The 23,388-nt window shown below is 38.9% G+C and overlaps 1 protein-coding gene across 2 annotated transcripts in view; it reads left to right on the forward strand.

Annotated features, from left to right (window-relative positions):
- The window catches only part of LOC113106392 (RAS guanyl-releasing protein 2), a 43,886-nt gene that overhangs the window by 18,945 nt on the left and 1,553 nt on the right, over positions 1 to 23,388 (forward strand). Inside the window, exons 8-16 of one of the 2 annotated variants that reach the window (XM_026268267.1) lie at positions 1,653 to 1,769; positions 1,836 to 2,117; positions 16,583 to 16,663; positions 16,812 to 16,934; positions 17,485 to 17,600; positions 17,679 to 17,820; positions 18,187 to 18,223; positions 21,485 to 21,634; positions 21,735 to 21,798. In XM_026268267.1, the coding sequence (XP_026124052.1) occupies positions 1,653 to 1,769; positions 1,836 to 2,117; positions 16,583 to 16,663; positions 16,812 to 16,934; positions 17,485 to 17,600; positions 17,679 to 17,820; positions 18,187 to 18,223; positions 21,485 to 21,634; positions 21,735 to 21,793 (1,107 nt within the window). In that variant the 3' untranslated portion in view covers positions 21,794 to 21,798. The remainder of the gene's footprint in view (positions 1 to 1,652; positions 1,770 to 1,835; positions 2,118 to 16,582; positions 16,664 to 16,811; positions 16,935 to 17,484; positions 17,601 to 17,678; positions 17,821 to 18,186; positions 18,224 to 21,484; positions 21,635 to 21,734; positions 21,799 to 23,388) is intronic. The other variant, XM_026268266.1, reaches the window with a different exon arrangement.

Below are 23,388 nucleotides of genomic sequence, written 5' to 3' on the forward strand. Positions count from 1 at the left end.
CAACGCACAGCATTTAAAATATAATCTCAACACAAAAAAACAAATGTGTTGTGTTTTGCAAAAAGTGTTTTATGATATTAAAAACTTAGTCAAAGGCTTAGAAATAATGTATGTAAAAATATATAACCGGAAATTGAGATTCCCAGAATTCCCTGCGCTACATTTCAAATTTGATGTTTTTTTTGCTTGACATAACCATGTTTCTTCTTAGTTTTTTCTTATCACTTTTGTATATTAGGGTTGTGTGTTACACCTGATGTTGTTTAATGAATGTTTATTGCATTATTTCAGTTTCATGAGTCTCACTCAACATGATGGTAAACGGTAAAAATGGCAGCTGTGGTTGCTGGTATATTACCATAAAAAATACGGTAGAAACATTTTAGGTTTTATGGGGGGGTTTTTTTCCATTTTTTTATGGTACTGAAATCTGTTTTGTACCTTTTTGATACGCTGGTGATGAGAAAGTCACATTTTGAACCAAAAGTACATCACAAGTAGCTTTTAAATAATAAGAAATATATAGAAGGTGCTGTATCAAGGCCATATAATGTATGATCTTTTTTTTTTTTTCTGTATTTGTATTTAATTGTAAACTTAATGATCAATTACTGAGTGAAAATTGTTTGCACACCAATCCATTTTTTTTTTCAGAGTACAATGTAAAACATGTGCATGTATTTCCACAATGTGTAATGAATGTGTTAAATTATTAATTTTAATGTAAGGCCATAAAGAACCAAATTCTGTCATAATTTATGTAATTCCAAACCTGTACGAGTTTATTTCTCATGTTGAGCACAAGAGCAAATATTTTGAAGAATTTCTAAACATTTGTTGGTCCCCATTGATTTCCATAGTAGGGAAAAAATACAATGGAAGTCAATGGCAAAACAGATTCCTGGTGTAGACCTTTAGTACAATGACAGCTTATACCCATGTGACTTTTCCTCACTTTGAATTCTTCAGGAGCACAGTGGGGCTCCATCACCCCCTGCTCTTCCTCCTCCTGATGATCCCTTGTTCTCTTCCTTCTTATGGGCCCCTGAGCTCTTCCTCTTCCCAAATATCACTTCGACTGCAGCTTTATATCTTTCTGATCTCTGCCTTCTCTTTGACAAGGTTTCCTGCCTAATTTAATTTCATATTGAGTCGTCTTTTTCTTTAAAACACTTTCCCCTCTCCATTCATCTCCTAAAAACAGGCTAGAAGTGTATTTAGGGGCCAAACTCCAAATCTTTGCACTTATTTATATATTTTTTAAGGCTTCAAGCACCTATATAGCAACTAATGTATGCCTGGTTTCAGCGCGATTGACATGATAATCAGAAGCAAACAGATGTTTTTTTGTCAAAGTATCAAATATAATAGCTAGCTGTAAAGGCACATACCTATCCTTTACAGCAGCTCATTTGCATTTAAAGAGACATGCACGAAAACAGCCTGTTTCTGCTTCCACTCAAAATAGGCGTTTTCAAACTGATTTAATAAATGATCAGTGGGGTATTTTGAGAGGAACATCACAGACACATCAAGGGGACGCATCCAGAGACTTATATTACGTCTTGTAAAATAAAGGGGCATAATAGGTGCTCTTTGAGATTTTGTCAACATCATCCTCTCTTTCTTTCTCACTAACTCTCGCTCTATAGAAACTACTGCTGCTGCAGAACTTCAACACGCTGATGGCGGTGGTCGGGGGTCTCAATAACAGCTCCATCTCTAGGCTGAAGGAGACACAGGCAAACATCAGCAACGAAACTAATAAGGTGCATACAACACCTTTCACCATACACGTACATCAGAGCCAATACCAATCTCAATACCTCTTTCAGATCTTTGACAGTTTGCAGGACCTGCTGACGTCTTGTGGAAACTATAGTCGGTACCGGCGCCGATTCGCTGAATGCACTGGCTTCCGATTCCCAATCCTGGCTGTAAACCTGAAGGACTTGATAGCTGTTCATGTTGCTCTTTCGGACTGGGCAGACCCACAGAAGACTCGCGTCAACCTGATTAAAACCCAGCAGCTCTTCAGCATCCTGCAGGAATTGGCTCTTGTGCAGAACAATCCTCCTAACATCGAGCCCAACACAGACTTGCTCAATCTTCTTACAGTGAGTGCATGTGTTTTATGTATCATGTTTTAATGTTATTAGGACAAAACTGACTTAGTGAATGGGTTTCTATTTGTAAAAACCCATATTATTGTCAAGTTTGAGAAAATATGTGGATTTCCACCATAGAGTGCTGCTGTGAAAATATTTGTTTGTATGCCACCCTGTGTGTTAGCATCACTCAGACTGCCTCAGTGATTTTCAGGTGCACTTTATTTTAAGGTGACCTTTTCCGGTGTAATTATACACAGTACTGAGTAATATTAATTGACTACATGTACTTACTATATGGTTAGGTTTATGTTTAGGGTTTGGCATAGGATTATTTGCATGTAATTATGATTAAGTTATTGTTGTTACAATATCATATAAATGTAACTTGTGTATCAAGGACACCTTAAAATAAAGTGTTACTAGATAGTTCCATTGGCTTTTGTATTTTTGCAGTAAATAAGTTCTGCAACCAACAAAAGTTTATTATTCGGAGATGTTTTAAGGCTAAAATAAAATACGCAGATGTTAAAAGCTAACAATAGCTTCAAGCAAACCACACCATGCTCGTGTGACTTTATTGTCACCACCGATAAGCTTCTGACAGCTTATTTTAAATACATTCTCTTAATAGTTTGCAAAAGTGTGATTATAGACACAATGAGGCTGTGAAAGCGACTAGTGAAACATCCCCAACAATCTGCAGTCCAGTTTAGCCACTTGTTTTCTTTGAAGCAAGTAAAAGCTGAAAAAATAAAAATAAAATCACAAGGTGGTAACTAGTGTATTTTATGTTGTAGAGTAAAACTTGAAAATATTTTGATCTTGTATTAAACACAGATCTTCATTCAGTTACCTTCAGTATGATGGAACTGGAAAATGATAACTCGTTTCTGAGTTTTTGCATATAAATGTATGTAGGGCTGGGCGAGAAATAAAAAAAAATGATATCTCGATATTGTCAAAATTTTTACGATATTCGATATATATCTCGATATGTTTGCATTTGCATTTAAATAATTAAAAAATTTAAGCAGTGAAAAAAATCTAGACCAAGAGATCACTTACTGCTTTTTATTAAATGAATACATGTAGGCCTATATGTAACTGAAGCAGTGCAAATTAAGTACAGAAAGTGCATTCTGTCAACTTTTTAGTGCATGCAATTCACAATTTAAACTATGCAACTGGGATAAGTATTTTATTTTAATTTTTTTAACAAGTTTTTATGCTAAGAACACAAGTCTGTCAACTTTCTGTGGTTTTAAGAGAAGCTCTGTGGCATGAAACTATGTTCCTACTGACATTAAAAACCCTCTTAGATGGGGAGCTAGTTGCTGAAGCACATAGCTATTTCTTATATATAAATATATATATACAGGGTTCCCACTCTTTCATAAACACCAGATTCAAGGACTTTCAAGGACTTTTTAAAGCACCATTTTATTAAATCAAGCACCTTTGAAATTCACACCCCCAGCGCATAACATCATGAAAGACCTTACTGTACTTACACTTAATATTTACATAAAGAAATGTCAGAGTAATAATTATTTTTTTAATGTGAAGGTTTTATAAAATTAAACCGTTTTAGACAGTCGTGTTTAAAGGACTTGAAATCCATTAAATTCAATACTGGTAATATTCAAATGCAGTTTCTGAAATATTGATTAAAAAATTAATTACACTAGTTTTTAAAGAGTTTTTAAATTAAGAATTAATTTATCTCAGCTTTTTTTATATATATATATAAAAAGCTGTTAAATGTTTAATAACATAGTAAAACCTGGTAACATTAAACATTTGTACATTCACTTATTATAGACGTGCAGGGGCGTAGCCATCTTTTCAGAGGGGGACAGAAATTACACACACACACACACACACTACAATATAATATAAAACATTACAATATAACATTTCTGTAATCATTATAGCCTACCAGTCTATAGTTTTTGAACAGTAAGATTTTTTATGTTTTTAAAGAAGTCTCTTCTGCTCACCAAACCTGCATTTATTTGATCCAAAGTACAGCAAAAGCAATTGTGAAATATTTTTACAATTTAAAATAACTGTTTTCTATTTGAATTTGTGGTAAATTGTAATTTATTCCTGTGATCAAAGCTTAATTTTCAGCATCATTACTCCAGTCTTCAGTGTCACATCCTTCAGAAATCAGTCTAATATGATGATTTGCTGATGATCAATATTTAAAAAAGATGAGTAAATTTTTCAGTATTCTTTGATGAATAGAAGGATCCAAATTCAGCATTTATGTGAAAAAAAAAGCTTTCGCAACATTATACACTATACCATTCAAAAGCTTAGAGTCTGTTTTTTGTCTTTTGTGTTTTTTGGAAAATAAATTATAGAAATGAATACTTTTATTTAAAAAGGATTTTTTAAATTGAAACAAAAGTGATGATAAAGACATCATTTTACAAAAGATTTCTATTTCAGATAGAAATGTTCTATTCATCAAAGAAACCTTAAAAAATTATACTCCGTTCTTTTCAAAATTATCATAAGTGTTTTTTAGCAGCAAATCAGAATATCAGAATTATTTCTGAAGGATCATGTGACTGGAGTACTGAGGGTAAAAAAATATCTAAAAATTTCAATAAATTACATTTTGAAATATATTCAAATAGAAAAGTTATTTTAAATAGGCTAGTAAAAATGTTTCAAAATTGTACTGTTGTACTGTACTTTGGATCAAATAAATGCAGGCCTGGTGAACAGAAGAGACTTCTAAAAACTGTTACTGTTCAAAAACTTATTTTCTCTAATGTCTAGCTTTTAATTGGCATAGAAATATGTAGCCGCTGGACAACAACACATAATAATGATTTGTTTATATACTACAAACGCTTTTTTTCATCACATAATAATAAGGCAGAATAGATTCTATACTGTAATAAATGCAGTTAGCACTGCATTGTTCATATACTTTATCACCTGCTGAAGATGACTCAAAAAACATATATTGTAGCAATTGTATGTTTAATGTGTTCGTGTTTCCAAAAGTGTCTGTTTTTCTGTAAAAACAACTATTTTCATATAGCAATAGCTGGATGCTTTTGGCCATATTAGGAATTTCCTGGTATGACTTTCTGCGTGAGAGCGCGCTCCTTCTTCGAGTGTGAATGAGTGTGTTTAGCGCTCCTTGATGGTTATCTCACCTTCTGGGTCCGAATAAAATATCATGTCATGCGCAGACTATCCTGTCTCGTTGTGTTTAAATCTAGATTTATTCACGCTAGCTCTTGAAAACCTCTATTCGAACACACTTGACCGAAAAAGTGCAGGGGACAAATTTATGTAATATAAAGTGGTGGGACATGTCCCCCGCATAATTTAAGCCCCTGGAGACGTGTTAAAATTAATTATGTTGGCTTGGCAACAAGCCAACATACTGTTATGCTATTTAAACTTCTTCTTTTTCTTATTATTATTTTTCTGACACAGAAATTCTAAACGCTACTCCTCCTAGGGCTTTAAAGCCACAAGCCCCAAACTCGGCAGACACCTGCGGGATAGAGCGGTGCAGGTTGCTATATCTTTTCAGAATGATCAGACTTAAAGTTTTTTTTTTATTAATTTTTAAATGTAAAAACTCATTACCCATAGACTTCCATTGTCTGAGAAAAATCGCGCCCCTACTGGTTGCAATACCCGGAGTTTTGTTTACTTTCACTTTTACATTGGTTAAAAATACAAGTAAATAATACAATTTCCCTCAAACTGACAAGCTAAACCAACATATCTGATTACAGGGGTCAGGGCTCATTAATAATTTATTTCTGGGCAGAGACCAGTCAGACGAGAGAAGAATCACGGCTGGTCAGCTGCTGGAGGCATTGTCTCTTAGAGCTCACAACGAGCGAATTTATTCTTATTTAAGACCTTTTAAAACGGCGATTGCACGCAATCCACACGTTAGAGCACACCAAGAGCTAAATTCAGATGTTTCTGAACTGTTTAAAGTAATAACATGATATATTCGCGGCAGCCAACTGCCCGCGAGCTCGCCATGTATTTCTCTGAACACTTGAAGTCCACAGAGAAATTACAGCCTTTCACATTAAAACACTGCAGCGAAACGGCACAAAACAATTAGAAGAATATATTATACACATGAAAATGAGTGTTTATATGTGCTTGTGAGATTTATCTGTCAGGCTGAACATCGCAGCGATTGCTCAGCGTTGCATGGTAAAGCAGGGAGCTACACTGAGACCAAAAGGGTCGCATGCATCACTGATTATTTTTGTACCTACTTATGTGTTATGCTATGATTTAATATGACCATTTATTAAAACAGAAATGTGTATTTTAAGAATACGTTTTATAACGTAAATTATGTCTCTGGCCAAATAACAGAGAGAAAGACGAGAGAGAAATGAGCGCTTCCAAAAATAATATCACAGCGAATTGCACGAATCCACCCATCAGAACACAACAAGAGCAGAATTCAGGTGTTTTTGAACTGTTTATGTGTGCAAAATGAAATATAATTTGACAGCGTGATACAGCTTATGAATACTTGATGTCTGGGCAGAGAGCAGTCAGAAGAATCAGAGAGAAGAATCACGGCTGCTCAGCTCAGGCTGTCTCCACGGAGCTCACAACGAGCGAATTTATTCTTATTTAAGACCTTTTATAATTAAATTATATCGACGATTGCACGCAATCCACACGTTAGAACACAGCAATAGCTGAATTCAGATGTTTCTGAACTGTTTAAAGTAATAACATGATATATTCGCGGCAGCCAAATGTCGATGTATTTCTCTGAACAAGTCTAAATAGAGAATTCACAGCCTTTCACATTAAAACCCTGCAGCGAAACGGCACAAAACAATTAGATGAATATATTATACACATGAAAATGAGTGTTTATATGTGCTTGTGAGATTTTATCTGTCAGGCTGAAGTTCTGAACGTCACATCAATTGCTATCCATCGTCACAACATGGTAAAGTCATTTATATATATATATTTTAAGAGCTTCTTAAAATATTAATGCACACAATCCACTCATTAGAACAAAACAAGAGCAAAATCCAGGTGTTTGTTGAGCCGTGCAAAACGAAATATCATTTGACATCGAGGGGAAAAAAGTAACTGTAACTCCATGAATACTCAACGAAGAGACAGAGATATATCTATAGAAAGCTTGACATGTCTACTTTTAAAACAAACAAGTGCTGCTGAACAAATATTCTGTGATAAAGTAATCCATATCAAAACAACGCAATGTCCTTTTTTCACGTCTAATGTATGGAAGGCCAAGAGGGTCAAATACACGTGAATTTTAACGTGTCTCTGTAAAGGGTCTACTTTTTTTGGATACAAACATAATAATAACAAAACTTTGGGCACTTATAAAATAAAGATAACAAACAAGGTGTGCTGTCTGCAGCCTTGGTCTGCGATGATCTTCATTTACAAACACGTCATTAAAATAAACTGTAACTCCATGAATACTCAACGAAGAGACGAGAGATATATCTATATCTATAGAAAGCTTGACATGTCTACTTTTAAACTAAACAAGTGCTCCCGAACAAATATTCTGTGATAAAGTAATCCATATCCAAACAAAGCGATGTCCTTTTTTCACGTCTCCTTTCATTATATCTAATGTGTATGGAAGGCCAAGAGTGTCAAATACACGTGAATTTTAACGGGTCAACAACACGTTAAATACGTGTATTTCATGCGTAGACAACACGTATTTAATATTATTTATTTATCGGCGCTGCACAACATGGTAAAGTCATTTATATATATTTTTAAGAGCTTCTTAAAATACTATATTACTCCAATGTTATATCCAATATTATTTAACGTGTTAAATAGTGTTGTTTACAAGTGAAAAATCAGTGGGTATTTAACATGTATTTCACGTGAAATACACTGAAGTACACCTTAAAAATCAGTTTGAAGAGGTCAATGTCATTGGCTGCTGAGGACTTGGGTCAAACCACTTCTGTGAGCTTAGTGGTTGGGGTGTACCATCCATAGACAGGCAACCACCATTTAACATGCTATAGATCAGCTTATTCAGCCTTATTATTTAGTCTTTTTTCTTTTCTGTTTTGTATAGCCTATAGAAATAATATATTTAAGTTTCAGTTTTATGAAATATTTATTTTATAATAAATAGTAATTACAATTTTGTGGTGATAGTATAAAGTTTATAAAAGTTACAGTATTTTGTAATGAAACAGGACTTTTTGTTTAGCTGTTGACTCGCCGAAGTATACTATATATAGTGTCCCTTCTTTAATTTTTCAGTAATGTGTGATAACTTAAAATATGTTGTCAGTACTATTAAAATAAGATTAAATTGAATGGTATTTAGGAGATTATGGTTTTTGCATGACTTATTTCGCATTCAACTAGACAACCCTGTTGTAGCTGTTATCATAGCCTAGGCTTTTTATTTAAAAAGAAAAAGCAAGGGACCATGGAAAAAGACTGTTGCAGGTGTATTTTTTTATGGTATTTTTTTTGCAGCGGGACAACTCAAGAATGTTGGGCACACAAGTACTGTGGCTCTTTTGCCCCATGGCCAAGATGGCCAAGCCAACATCAAAGTTAGTTCACTAACTTTTAATTCTAGTTATAACTGCTTCTCCATAGGTTAATGCGCTAGACTTTGGGATTGGGTTAAGATATTTTAGATTTAGTCCAAGAGCTCTCAGTCCCTTCATTGAAGCTGTGTGTATGGTATACTGTCCATGTCCAGAAAGGTAAGAAAAACATCTTCAAAGTAGTCCATGTGACATCAGAGGGGCAGTTAAATATAAAAAATAACAAAAACTACGACTTTATTCAGCATTGTCTTCTCTTCCATGTCTGTTGTTAGACAGTTCAAAACAAAGCAGTTTGTGATATCCGGTTCGCGAACGAATCATTCGATGTAACTGGATCTTTTTGAAACAGTTCACCAAATCGAACTGAATCGTTTTAAACGGTTCGCGTCTCCAATACGCAATTATTCCAAATAATGACTTAAGCTGTTGACTTTTTTAATGTGGCTGACACTCCCTCTGAGTTAAAACAAGCCAATATCCCGGAGTAATTCATTTACTCAAACAGTACACTGACTGAACTGATGTGAAGAGAGAACTGAAGATGAACACCGAGCCGAGCCAGATAATGAACAAAAGACTGACTCGTTCACGAGTCAAGAACCGTTTACGAATTCGTGTCCCATATTCAACAAACCTGCCATCTACAGTTCTGGCAGTGGTAATGTGGGTAACGAGTAACGATGCAGCACATAACAAAAATAACGGTGTAAAAGTATTAAACTCATCGAAAATATGTACTGAAGTAAAAGTGGAAGTAGGGGAAAAAAATAATACTCTAGTAAAGTACAGATACCGCCTTTTAGTACTTAAGTACTGTAGTGAAGTAGTTCTACTTCGTTACTATACATCTCTGCTATAAACGGAGCAACTGATTCAGTCAAAAAATAATTAATACAAGTTATTTGTTTTGTTTAAAAATCCCATACATTTTTGAGGTGGAAATAGGGGCCTTTTACCCTACATGGGGGAGAGGCACTCCAGCATAGTTTGTTTGAACTCAGAGGGAGTGTCAGCCTCGTTAAAAAAGTTCACAGCTTAAGTCATTTTTGGATTAATGCGTATTGGAGTCGTGAACCATTTCAAACGATTCAGTTCGATTTGGTGAACTGGTTCAAGAAGAACAGATTAAATCGAATGATTCGTTCGTGAACCGGATATCACTAAACTGCTGTGTTTTGAACTCTCTCTCACAACAGACACGGAAGAGAAGACAATGCTGAATAAAGTCTTAGTTTTTGCTATTTTTGGACCAAAATATATTTTCAATGCTTCAACAAATTCTAACTGCCCCTCTGATGTCACATGGACTACTTTGATGATGTTTTTCTTACCTTTCTGGACATGCACAGTATACTGTACACACAGCTTCAATGGAGGGACAGAGAGCTCTCGGACTTAATCTAAAATATCTTAAACTGTGTCCCGAAGATAAACGGAGGTCTCACAGGTTTGGAACGACAGAGGGCGGGTCATTAATGACATAATGGGGTGGTGCTGGCGCAGTGGATAAGACACATGCCTTTGGTGAGAGACCCGGGTTCGAATACACTGTGAGACACCAATGTGTCCCTGAGCAAGACACTTAACCCCTAGTATCTCCAGAGGCGTGCGACCTCTGACATATATATAGCAATTGTAAATATAGCTTTGGATAAAAGCATCAGCTAAATGTAAATGTCCCAAATAATTTTCATTTTTGGGTGAACTAACCCTTTAAGCTTTTCTTTTCTTTTTTTTTTATAATGTTTAAATTAATACTTGTTCAAAACAATCACTTTAGCAGAGTTTCTACTATTTTCTGCACATTCTGAAAAATAAAAATTATTTTTGTTCAGTCTATGCATATAAGCGTTCCCTATCTGTCGGTCACTACGAGTTATGTCGACCGACAAATGGGGTCTCACTTGGGAGGCCAATCATCTCTGATTTTAAGAGAAAACGCCAATGAAATTGGCAAGTGGATTAACACACCTGAGCCACTCCCCGTGCCAACGGGTATAAATAGGGCGACAGGTGCATCCACTCATTAGATTTTTTGCTTCGGAGCCGAGTGGTTGTATGAAAGCTGTTATACTCCACAAAGCCATTCATCTGCTGTGTCGGGAAGCTGTTCTGGTTGGCGGTACGCCGCAAACAGCGGTGTCCCTTTCAGCGATTCCCCTGGGCGCTTCAACTAAGAGAGCAGATTTCCTAAAAGAGCAAATCGCGGACGATTCGCGTCTTTTTCAAGACGCCGTTTCGTCCGCGTCCTTCTGGATGCGGTCGTTTCCTGTTCTCTGACAACGGCCACGTTCGCTCTCTTCCGTGTCTGGGCATTCAGCACGCTGAAGGCGCGTTCGTGGATGGTTCATGCACGCACTGCGTGTGTGACCATGGCAACGCTGTGATCGCGTCTCCCCTTTCTTAAAGGGAAGGGAGCAGACCCCTCTGTCACTACCCGTTCTGGTTTCTCTGTCTCGAGCAGAGGACCGCCGGCTAGTGCTCTGGGAGATTTGAAGGTGACAGTGAGAGCTTCTCCGCCGGGCCACGCCCCACGGACCTCTTACCCCTTCCGCAGTGTTTGTCCTGTGCGGCTGCTGGGTGATTTTGCTGGGCTGTCTTATGGCAGTCCCAACGGGTCATTCAGTTTCCCGCCGGAGATCAGATGTCGATTGCAGCATCGTGGGATGGGCTGTTGACCTCTGTGGATGAAGATTCGGCGGGGCTGCCCCCCTCGGGTGTTGTCGCCACTGCCGAATTGGACCCAGAGTTGACAGCCGTGCTTGCCCGGGCAGCTGTGAGCATCAGGATGGAGGTGAATGCACCGCCCAGCCCTGAGTGCTCATGGCTGTTTGATTGGTTCTCGGTGTGGAGCGCGACTCACAACCGCGTTTTACTCTGGTTCCTTTCTTCCCGGATGTGCATGGGGAAGTGATGTAGTCGTGGATGGCCCCTTTTACGGCCGGAAGCAGCTCATTTCGTTCCTCCGTCCTCACTACCCTCGATGGCGGGGCAGCTAGGGGTGTGTTGACATTCCCCAGCAGGAGTGCGATTGCGGTGCACTTGTGTACGCAAAACGCCGCCACTGGGAGGGATAGTCCGCGCCTCTCACCCAAGGCCTGTAAGCTGTCGGCCGTGCTCGCTACCAAGGCTTACAGTGCTGCGGGCAAAGCTATCTCTGCTTTGCATGCCATGGCTATCCTGCAATCCCAACAAGCCAAGGCTTTAACAAATGCACGAGGGTAGGACCAACCCGAGGTTGATGCAGGAGCTGCGCATGGCGACTGATCTCCCCCTTCAGGGTGACGGAAGTCACAACGCAGTCCCTCGGGTAGGCGATGTCCACTCAGGTGGTCCAGTAGTGCCGTTTCAGGTTCAGCCTGGTCTGTATGAGAGACATTGACAAAGTGCATTTTCTCGATGCTCCCATGTCCCAGGCTGTCCTGTGTGGCGACGCTGTCAGGGGCTGTGCCCAGTAGTTCCTGACAGAACAACAGCAGACTGAGGCCATACAGCGCATCTTGCCACGACGTGATCCTCCAGTTGCCACCATTCCGTCGCAGGCAGTGCCTCAGCCTGCTCGTCGCCGAGGGCGCCCCCCTGCGCCCTCCACACCAGCTCCGCCCCGTGCTAAGAGTTCATCGAGGCCGGCGCGTCGAGCCCCGCGCAGGAGAGCGACGCCCCCCGTGTCACTCCCGGCTGCAAAGTCCTCGAGGAAGTCGATTAAGCGGCCCTGACACGGGCAACTCGGAGATGCGGAGAACTGCTCTTCAGGAGATGGCGAAGACAACGCCACTCCTTCCCCCGGGGGAGGGTCGGGTGGAGAATCTTCTGGTTCTGTTCCGCCGCTGGTCGAACGGCCAGTGGCACCCACATTTAAGGGGAAGGCTGTCTCTAAGCAGAGGTTGGCCCACTGGATAGTGGACGCCATCGCCTTGGCTTACCATTCCCAAGGCGAGCCGTGCCCCCTGGGGGTGAGGGCCCACTCCACACGGAGTGTGGCCTCCTCCTATGCGTTGGCGCACGGCGCCTCTCTGGCAGACATCTGTCGAGCTGCGGGCTGGGCGACACCTAACACCTTTGCGAGGTTTTACAACCTCCGTGTAGAGCCAGTTTCTTCCCGTGTGTTAGGTAACAGGTAATTGGCGGGAAGGGCTGGCTGGGTGTCTCGCTTGCTGCGCCATTCCCCCTAACACGAGGATGTGAGCGCCTTCTTCTCCCAGTAGAGTTCCCCGGTTGGCGTACCCTGGTCGAGCATCCTCCAGCACCCTCGGCGTCAGACTTGGCGGAGCAGTCTGTCGCCAGGCCCAGTACTGGCGTTAGCATGCCCGGAGCCCGGTCAGCCCCTGTACTGGGCTAGGTGTCCATATGGCTGGGTTCCCTACGGGTAATCCCATATGTGTATTCTTCCACGGTAAGGTTTCCCTCTTGGCAAACCCGTGTCTTCCCTTGACAGATCGTTCTGTCAGTCTCTTCTGGCAGCCGTTCCATCCCTACTCCAAGGTAGGACCTGCCTCAGAGACCCCTTCCATATGTAGTACTGCCCCCTGGGTCAGTCCATATCGGTATATCCACATGTCACCTCCCTACGGGTAGGATGTGGTCTCCGTAGCGACCTTTTCCTAAAAGCTCGCTTCCCCATTGTCTTGCCAGCTGAAAGAACAAATAGGGAAGATTTGAAGCAATCTTTCACTGAAGGTTGGAATCCCTTCCATTTACTTTATGTGGGCGGAACAGCAGCATGGCCTTCTCCAGCAGCGATGTACTCACCCTTTGGCCCCTTCGGTACCAAGGTCAGTGAATTTGCGCTGGGGCTTTGGGAAGGTTACGACCTTAAGCGTAGCTTTTGTGGCACGCCAAGGCTTGTCAACAATTGCAGCGCCTCAGGGTTGTGACGAGGTTCAGGTTATGGCGTTTTCCATAGGACCCCATTTGTCGGTCGACATAACTCGTAGTGACCGACAGATAGGGAACGTCTCGGTTACGTACGTAACCCTCGTTCCCTGATGGAGGGAACGGAGACGTTATGTCCCCATGCCACAACCTTGAACCATTCGCTGTTGCCGGGACACGTTCTCGGCTCCTCAGGGTAAAACCTAATGAGTGGATGCACCTGTCGCCCTATTTATACCCGTTGGCACGGGGAGTGGCTCAGGTGTGTTAATCCACTTGCCAATTTCATTGCCGTTTTCTCTTAAAATCAGAGATGATTGGCCTCCCAAGTGAGACCCCATTTGTCGGTCGACATAACGTCTCTGTTCCCTCCATCAGGGAACGAGGGTTACGTACGTAACCGAGACGTTCTGTGGCATATCGCCGAAAAGAACTTAAATTGCAATTTCAGTTTTGATGGTACAGGTAAGAGCAATACATCAATTTAATTTGTAAAGGGTCTTCTTTTATTTGTATACACACATAATAAGAAAACTTTGTGCATTTATAAAATAAAGAAAACAGAGTGCGCTGTCTGCAGCCTCGGTTTGCGTGATCAAATATTAAGTAATAAAGTAATCCATATGAAACCAACGGGATCTCCAGTCTTTTACGTCTCCCTTCACTAACGCTAATGTGACCACGCCCACGCGCTATAGATATTTAATCATCCATGTGAAGCGGGCGCATGTACACATTAATATCATGTTTTTAAATATAATGGTTTTTACCCCAAATATCATACATTTACATATTATTTCGTTTCTTAAAAACCATTGCTTTAATTATCATAAACAAAATTGAAAATCACAAAGAAGATCTTTGTCTCAAAATATATGCATTGATTTTATTTGGCTATTCTTATTTGCTACTTAAATTTACAACGTTTAAAAAAAACTAAAAATTAGATCAAGCAAGCACAGAATCAACTTTGCGGTCTAGGTTATGTGGGCGATCGCATCAGAAAACAAACAGACCTCCCCTGTTTAGTTCTGTTTTTGACAGAAGCACATATCGGGCAATTTAAAAAATAGCAGCACAAACAAAACTGATTTCATATAAATAATTCAAGCACTTTCAAGGACCTATGTTGGTTTTCAAGTACTTTCCAGGCCTTGAATCCATATGTCTGAAATTCAAGTACTTTCAAGAAGCGTGGGAACCCTGTATATAATTATAAAAATAAATGAATACCATAAGACTTTTGCATTCTCTGTCTATATTATGGAAACTGGTAAACATATCAGTGAAATTCCCCAATAGTAATTCCAAATGGCCATAGCCTATGTTTCTCTATTCAAACATCAGCGGTCAAGTAAGTGCATTTATTTTGCGATCACAAATGCAAACAATACAGTTGAGATCTCACGACAGAAGACAGACCGGGTGAACGGCGCTTTCATCAGCTGGTTAGTGTTTTCAGATTATCGTCGGCGGCTCTTCCGCGATGAGGAGTAAGGACGTGCACATGGTTGCCAGATTGCTTAAAATAAGCAAACACCGGGCAGAAAATGTATCCTTGTAAAAGTAGAGCTCTGATTCGGAGATTTAAACTCTTGTTATCTGGCAACCGCTATCATTAAAGGTGCTGTAGGGAACTTTTGTAAAAAAAATATTTTTTACATATTTATTAAACCTGTCATTATGTCCTGACAGTAGAATATGAGACAGATAATCTGTGAAAAAAATCAAGCTCCTCTGGCTCCTCCCAGTGTCCTATTGCCATTTGCAGAAACTCCATCGCTCCCGGTAAAAAATAACCAATCAGAGCTGCGGTCCGTAACTTTGTTTGTGTTCAAAATGTAGAAAAATGTATATAATAAGCGAGTACACCATGAATCCATTTTCCAAACCGTGTTTTTGGCTTGTCCTGAATCACTAGGGTGCACCTATAATAAGTGTTTATATTCGGACTATTTTAGATTGCTTCGGGGATACCGTGGCGGAGTAACCCAGTACCACTGTGATTCTTCATAGACATAAACAGAGAGAAGTAGTTCCGGCTACGATGTTCTTCCGCAAGACGCAAGCAGTTCTGTTTATTAACTGCTAGAGCGTCAAAAGTTACCTACCGCAGCTTTAAGCTCTCATAGTAGAGGGGCGTAGAGCAGTCAGCAGTTACATGCCTTTTTTGGACATTTGGCGCGTTCTTTTTGGAAAGTATGCTTGAATTTGAAATATTCGATATTCCCGATATATTCAAATTTTACATCGTCGTCAAAATTATTCCAATACTATCGCTAATATTCGATATATCGCCCAGCCCTAAATGTATGTATGAATTGGAAGATGTGTGGAAGACTGGACTTCAACTTACATATTCTATATTCCTCAATCTTTTCCTGTCCACACACAACATGGAAAACAAGTTTTGAAAAGTAGTTATTATAGGAATGTGTTTTTTTTATTTTTTTATTTTTTTTTTGCTACTGTAAAGCCACAAATAGATGCATTTCATAGTTGCCATAGAAAAAAAAAAAATCTGAATGTGAACAATACATAGAATCTTCTAAATAATTATAGTAATTGCTGCACTGGGTTAACATACCATCAGAATTCAGGTCTGATCCAAAGCTGACCGTTTCAGAAACTACAGGGATTTTCATTTACGACAAGTCTCTAAACTTTGCTTTCATTGCCCAATTGACTAAAAAAAATTAACGTAACTGTGACTGTGAGTTAGGTATAAATTCAGAGACGTAAACTCACAATTCTGAGAAGTTACATTGTGACATAACTCACAGAAGTGTTTATAACAGAATTGAAAGAAGAAAAATCAAAACTGTAACTGTAATTTATTTATTTATTTATATAATCTGTCTGTGTGTGTGTGGGTGGGGGGGGGTCAGCATATTATATAGCATATACAGGATATAATGCTAGTAATGATACTAATGCATGTATTCTTCCTAAAAAGTTATATTATTCATTTGCAATTTATTGAATCTGTATGTGTAGGTGTCACTGGACCAGTATCACACAGAAGAAGAGATTTATCAGCTCTCATTACAGAGGGAACCCAGAGCTGCAAAACCATCGGTCAGTTTCCAGCCAGTTCGTTTTTATAGATTTTATATATATATATCGATAAGAAATGTAGATCTTTGGTTATAAAGAAATGTAGAATTTGCAGTAAGATGTAAACTGACATGTTTGGATTGACTTTATTTTTTGATGGGTGGATCAGAACTCCTCCTCTTCCTCCAGTCCAGCTCCTCAACAGCCTTCAATGATCGACGAGTGGGCAGCGTCGGTCAAGCCTAAAGCTGATCCTGCTATCATCAGCAGTCATATCGAGAAGATGGTGGATGTAAGAGAAGAACTAACATTATTTTCATTTGAATTTGTCAAACCCATTACATCACCTTTGATTTGAGCCTTTACTTTTTTACTGCTGCAAGCTCAGTCTGACTCTCCTCCTCCTTGATTAACCGTGCAGTTCTAGTTATTTGCTTGACAAAGAAATGTGTGATGGAAATTTCTATATTAACCACCACATTCAATCTCTGAAAGGTAGATTTTGCTTAGTGCACATTTACACAGGACGTGTTCTTGTATTCTTTCTATGATATTTTGGCTGTAGCATTGTGTCTCTCTGTTTTTTCAGCATCTCACGACCTGAGCACTGCTTTTTTAAGAAGCTCAAGTTCTTTATCTTTGAAAAACACGTCTTGAGTCTCCAGGGGTCTATTTTTGAGCAAAGCCAAGTCTAGTTTTTAGTTGCCGAAGTAGCATTTGTCAGTAATGGGTCTCAGTGCAGGCAGGGTCAAATGTATGTATTTGTTTACACTGTTAATAATTTAATTTCCAACATGTGAGATATATTTTTGGAGATACATTTTCATGTTTTCTTTTCACAGTCTGTGTACAAGAATTTCGACACAAACGGCGATGGCCTGATCTCACGTGAAGAGTTTGAGTGTATCAGGAATAACTTCCCTTATCTCAGCAAGTTTGGAGAACTTGATAAAAACCAGTAAGTGCATTGATGCCAGTTTTAGAGTGTATCTGTTTTACTCTCTCGTGTCATGTTCTGTCTCTCTCCATTCATCAGGGATGGACAGATCAGCAGAGAGGAGATGATAGATTACTTCATGAAGGCCAGTTCTTTGCTCAACTGCAAGATGGGCTTCATACACACCTTTATTGAGACCACATATGTGAAACCCACCTTCTGCGAACACTGCACCGGCTTTGTAAGTCTCATATATGCATATAGCAACACTTTTTTTTTTAAATTGCATCTTGGGTTTTCTCAGATGGACAGTTTTAGAAATTAGCTCTGGCCTGAACACACTGGCTTTGATCTGCTGGTTTATTTTAGCATGGTGCGGTGTGCAGCTGTGTATTATTTGTTGTACGCCTTCCATTGAGTGTGTGTGTGTGTGTGTGTGTGTGTGTGTGTGTGTGGCCTCTAATGTTGTGTGTTTGTGCTCTCCCTTTCATCTATTGTTTCCCTGCTGTGATTCTCTTGATCTTAGTTCCTCCCTATTCTCACTTCCAGATCTTTTCTGCGTTTGTCTTTTTTCCTCAAAAATAACTTCTTTTCTGTTCTTTTTAAGATATGGGGCCTTTATAAACAAGGATATAAATGCAAAGGTAAGAGAGAGCTGTATGTGTGCGTGTTTGGTATGTAATATATTATATACAGAAAACATAAAATTTTGCATACCATATTTAACCGTAATGAGTTCCAGAAGGTGTGAATACCTGTATTGTGAAGGTGGACAGTATTAATCCAATTCAATTCAAGTTTATTTGTATAGCGCTTTTTACGATACAAATCATTACAAAGCAACTTTACAGAAAATTCAGTTTCTACAATATTTAATAGTAGCTTATAAGTGGTGACTGTCAGTTTGTGCGCATATGACAGGATTTTTCAGAAAAATGTCGTAGTCAGCCAGACGATGAACATTATTAACAGCAATTATTATATGATTCAGTCACACATTTAGCAATATTTGTTAGTTCTGTTTGTTGATTCAGGGTTAGCATCATCTGGGGTCCTCTGAGGGTCAGCATCATCTCTTCTCAGGTGTTCTGGATCCAGACTGAAGCTTGTATAAATCCTAGTTACCATGGGATGTAAATCGACAAATAGAGACTTCATTAGCATAGCTGCTGTTCCAACTAAGTAAAATATATTAGTTTAACCCAAGCCAAAGAATAAGAATGTGCATTTGATCAGATGCAACTACACTCACAATTTAAGAGATACATTATTCAATGCTTGGCTAAAGAGATGCGTTTTTGATGGGGGGCAATGAACAGCTTCTAATGTATTAGAGAAAATAGTGCCCATGTTGTCAGTAATTTCGTCTAGTTCATGTGTATTTTTGGGTACAAAAGCAGTTGTGATAGATCAGGCAGGTTATTCGCGATTCTTTCTTTGGTGGCTGGAACAATAGTTCTGCCCAGACAGTATCGCTGCGACATATAGTTAATATCAGTGATACGCAGCATGCACGATACAAGGAAATGGTGTGTAATATCATCACTTTGAGATACAATATCTATAGCAGTAAGATCGATTCCATGCGATATAATTAAATCTAGTGAATGATTAAAACGTTGAGTGGACCCGGTGACATTTTGCTTGACTCCAAAGGAGTTTATTAGGTCAGTAAACGCAAGTCCTAATTAATCATTTGTATTATCAACGTGAATATTAAAATCTCCCATGATTAGCGCCATATCAACTGTAACCAGAAGGTCTGCGAGGAAATCTGCTAATTCTTTTAAGAATTCTTTAAACTACCCTGGTGGTCTATACACAGTATCAATTTTGCATTGTCCTGCTGTGTAACACTTCCTCAAGATTTCATTTTGTGCATTATTTTCTTACAATTTCCTCTGCACCAGAAGTCGCAGTGGCCTCTGAGGTTAAATGCAGAATTGATCACGCATAGAGTTCATTACAGTGCATGGGCATGGAGCTTTCGAGATTTATTTTATTTATACCCAAATGCACGGGGGATGACTCGGGTATGCAGAATCCACTAGCCAAAATTCATTCAGTTTTTTTTTAAAGTCAGAGCTCTCAAATGAATCCCCTAATGTCATCGGCTGGGTTAGTGGCTAACCCTAACATGAATTTGAATGGCTGCTGTCTCAGCAGGTTCATGTTTGTATTTCGAGGAGACCTGCACATACTGTTTGTCTGAGTAAAAAGAGAAACATGGTCAAGATAGCTGGTTTTGACATTTAAGTGAGAGAGAAATTAGTAAAGTGGGAAAATAAAGGATCTGGAAGAAATGAGAAAAATCTTATGAATCTTTTGTCACACTTTTAGTTTTTTTAGTTTTTAGTTTTTAGAGCTTGTTGACGTGTCACTAGAGGATGTAAAAAAGCTTTCTTTTTCTAAACTGCAAATAAATGAAATGCATTATAGTTTAAATGTATATCAAATGCAATCAATATAAATACTATTAATATCATTATATTTTACATGAAATGTAACTTGAAGAATTAGAGTGCTTTTTGACCCACTTAATAAGGATTCTTTATACTGTATGTTATTTCATAATTACTTCTATTGATTTTGAAATATGGTTGAAGTACTGCTGAACGTACTGACAAGCATTTCTGATAAACTAAAATATACTTTTATGTCATTTCTTTTCAAACTTGTATGTAATGTATTTAAATATACTTGTAAAAACACGTTTCCTATGAAATTGCAATTAAGTACACTTGAAATATTCTAACTTTAAATGTAGTAATATATATATATATATATATATATATATATATATATATACATTACTACATAAATATATATAAATAAAACATAACACCACAGTTAAAATATTAAGCAAGTGCTTTAGTATGCTTATAAACACGTTAAAATAAACATAGCGTGGATTAGGTGAAGTCGTGGCCTAATGGTTAGAGGGTTGGACTCCCAATCGAAGGGTTGTGAGTTCTGGTCTCCGGCCGGACGGAATTGTGGGTGGGGGTAGTGCATGAACAGCTCTCTCCACCTTCAATACCACGACTTAGGTGCCCTTGAGCAAGGCATTGAACCCCCAACTGCTCCCCGGGCGCCGCAGCATAAATGGCTGCCCACTGCTCCGGGTGCGTGTGTGTGTAAAAAACATTTATTTCATGCTAAGTATGGTTAAAATCTGTTAACATATAACATATTAGCTAACTCGAGATTTACTGATATAAAAATGATGAAAAATAAAATTTATTTGGCTTACAACTTAATATTAACGGTGCAATTGGAGATTTTGGAAAATGCTAAGATTTGCCTGATAGCAATGAAAGTGAAGGTCCCACGCTCCCTGCAATCGCCGTCCAAAGCCACGCCCCCTGAACGCATTTATGCTCACAGACCAGAATGCCACAGATAACATTACTACAATAGGCTACATAAGCGGTTCCCAATTCCAGTCCAATAAATAGTGGTGGGCAATACTGCAAAATTTGGTATCAATCCGATACCAAATACTTATAGGGTCAGTATCACCTATACCGATACCAATATGATACTTTTTACTAAAAAAAAAAAAACGTTTTTTGTGTGTGTGTGTGTGTGTTCACTGCTCTGTGTGTGTGCACTTCGGATGGGTTAAATGCAGAGCACAAATGGGTCACCATACTTGGCTGAATGTCACTTCACTTTATTAAAACATAATGATTTAAATGTGTACTTGAGTGTGAAACATATTGAAAACTGTCTGTTAAGTAAGTGGCCTTATATTTCAGTATGTTTTCAGTTATCTTAAAATATACACCAAAGATCTAATCTTTGAAGTCCACTTCTTCTTTTTCACAAGAGCTTGCTTATTGTCTTTACACTTTTGTCCACCACCCCTAAATACTAACCCTGCCTCTCTCTCTCTCTCTCAGTCTGTGGTGTGAACTGTCATAAAGCATGTTATGGACGCCTGACGATCGAATGCCGTAAAAGAACGAAGAGCGTCAGTCATGAGACTCCACCGTCACTGCAGTCCAGATCCTACAGCTTCCCTCTGCCCAGCAATGCCCCGTCTAACTCAGGTACGTAATCACACACACACGTCTCATAACTGCAGAACCTAGATGAGCTGTGTTTACCAGCCTCTCTGAGCCTATTTCTGCTTGTTTTGGGTCTCTTCAGTCATCTCAGAAGAGGATGTTGAGGCGGCTGAGCAGGGCGTATTTGACTGCCACCTCTAAACTGGTAAACCAACATTCTGCATCACTGCATAAATACATTTCTCAGAAGAAAAGAAAATTCAGTTAGAACATTACACATTATATTTTATTGTTCACTCAATATTATTAACTGCACTAATAAAAAAGTAATATTTAAAAAACATTTATTTCATGCTAAGTATGGTTAAAATCTGTTAGTTAACATATTAGCTAACTCGAGATTTACTGATATAAAAATGATGAAAAATAAACTTTATTTGGCTTACAACTTGTGCACAATGCACATTTCTTAATATTAACGGTGCAATAGGAGATTTTTTAAAATGCTAACATTAGCCTGATAGCAATGAAAGTGAATGTCCCACGCTCCCTGCTATCGCCGTCAAAAGCCACGCCTCCTGAACGCATTTATGCTCACAGACCAGAATACCACAGATAACATTACTACAGTAGGCTATGTAAGCGGTTCCCAATTCCAGTCCAATAAACCCAGGGAGTAGGGAGCAATGAACATGGTGTTGGGATCATATCGATTGGAGCACAGTTCATTTGCGTAGCTCGAGTTGGTCATGTGAATCGGGTGTGTTAACTAAAGCAGAGTTCAGACTGCACAATTTTAGCCCCGATTTTTGCTCGCCAACAGGTTTTGAGAAATCACCGTCAAATGCCCAAAATCACAGGCAAATCGGTGCTAGTTCACGCAGTGTGATTGAGCAAAGACGCGATCTGAGAGAATCGCATATGAGATATTTCAACGCCCGTGAGATATTTGGCATGCAAAATATCTGTACCTGTCTGCGATTCAAAATTATGCTTTGTGAAAAGTGTTCGGACTAAAAACTACATCGGCGAAGACCGACAGCCAATGAGAGAGCAGGATACAGATCAGTGGAGAGTTCGGGGAGGAGTTATAAACCACAATATGAGTTAGCGCACAAATAAAATATTACAATTATATCAAACAGAAACAAAGCACAAACATTTGCTCGACCATCCGCTACAGCAGCACATTGAAAATTATGTATTTACCTCCAACTCCCATTGCAGAACACATAATTCTTGTTCCTCGCGTCTCCCCAACCATTTCCTCCATATTCTTCTTTTCTTTTTCTTGTTTTCGCTGCAAATCAGCGCAAAGGCAATTCGTATTACAAGCTTCTTGCAGGCTACCATTTTTAATAATAATCCCAGTCTAACGTGAGAACTTCGCATTTCCTTGTGATTCTTTGTGATGTAATGATGTATTCTGTCTGCACGGACATGGTGCACAGAGGTCTGCAGATACATACGTTGCCAGGCAGGTAGGAAAGCTATTTAAAACGCTCGGACCGAACGTTTTGATTGAACGTACAATTCTTGGTCCTACGCCTTGCACAGAATATATAAATACAGTTAAAGAAATTTAAACCACTTAACTTAATGATTGGTGTCGGGAGACTTTCAACCAGTAGAGACAATCATCGTGTTTTAATATCACTTTTGATAAGGACTGTACGATCTTTGAATAATATCACGGTCTTTAAATGCGAAATATTTAAAGTGTACTTGCAATACTTCAACTTTAGCACAATCTAAATATACTAAGCATATCTTTAATTGTACTCCAGTAATATTCC

The sequence above is a fragment of the Carassius auratus genome, chromosome 7 (genome assembly GCF_003368295.1).
Source record: "Carassius auratus strain Wakin chromosome 7, ASM336829v1, whole genome shotgun sequence".
NCBI lineage: Eukaryota > Metazoa > Chordata > Actinopteri > Cypriniformes > Cyprinidae > Carassius > Carassius auratus.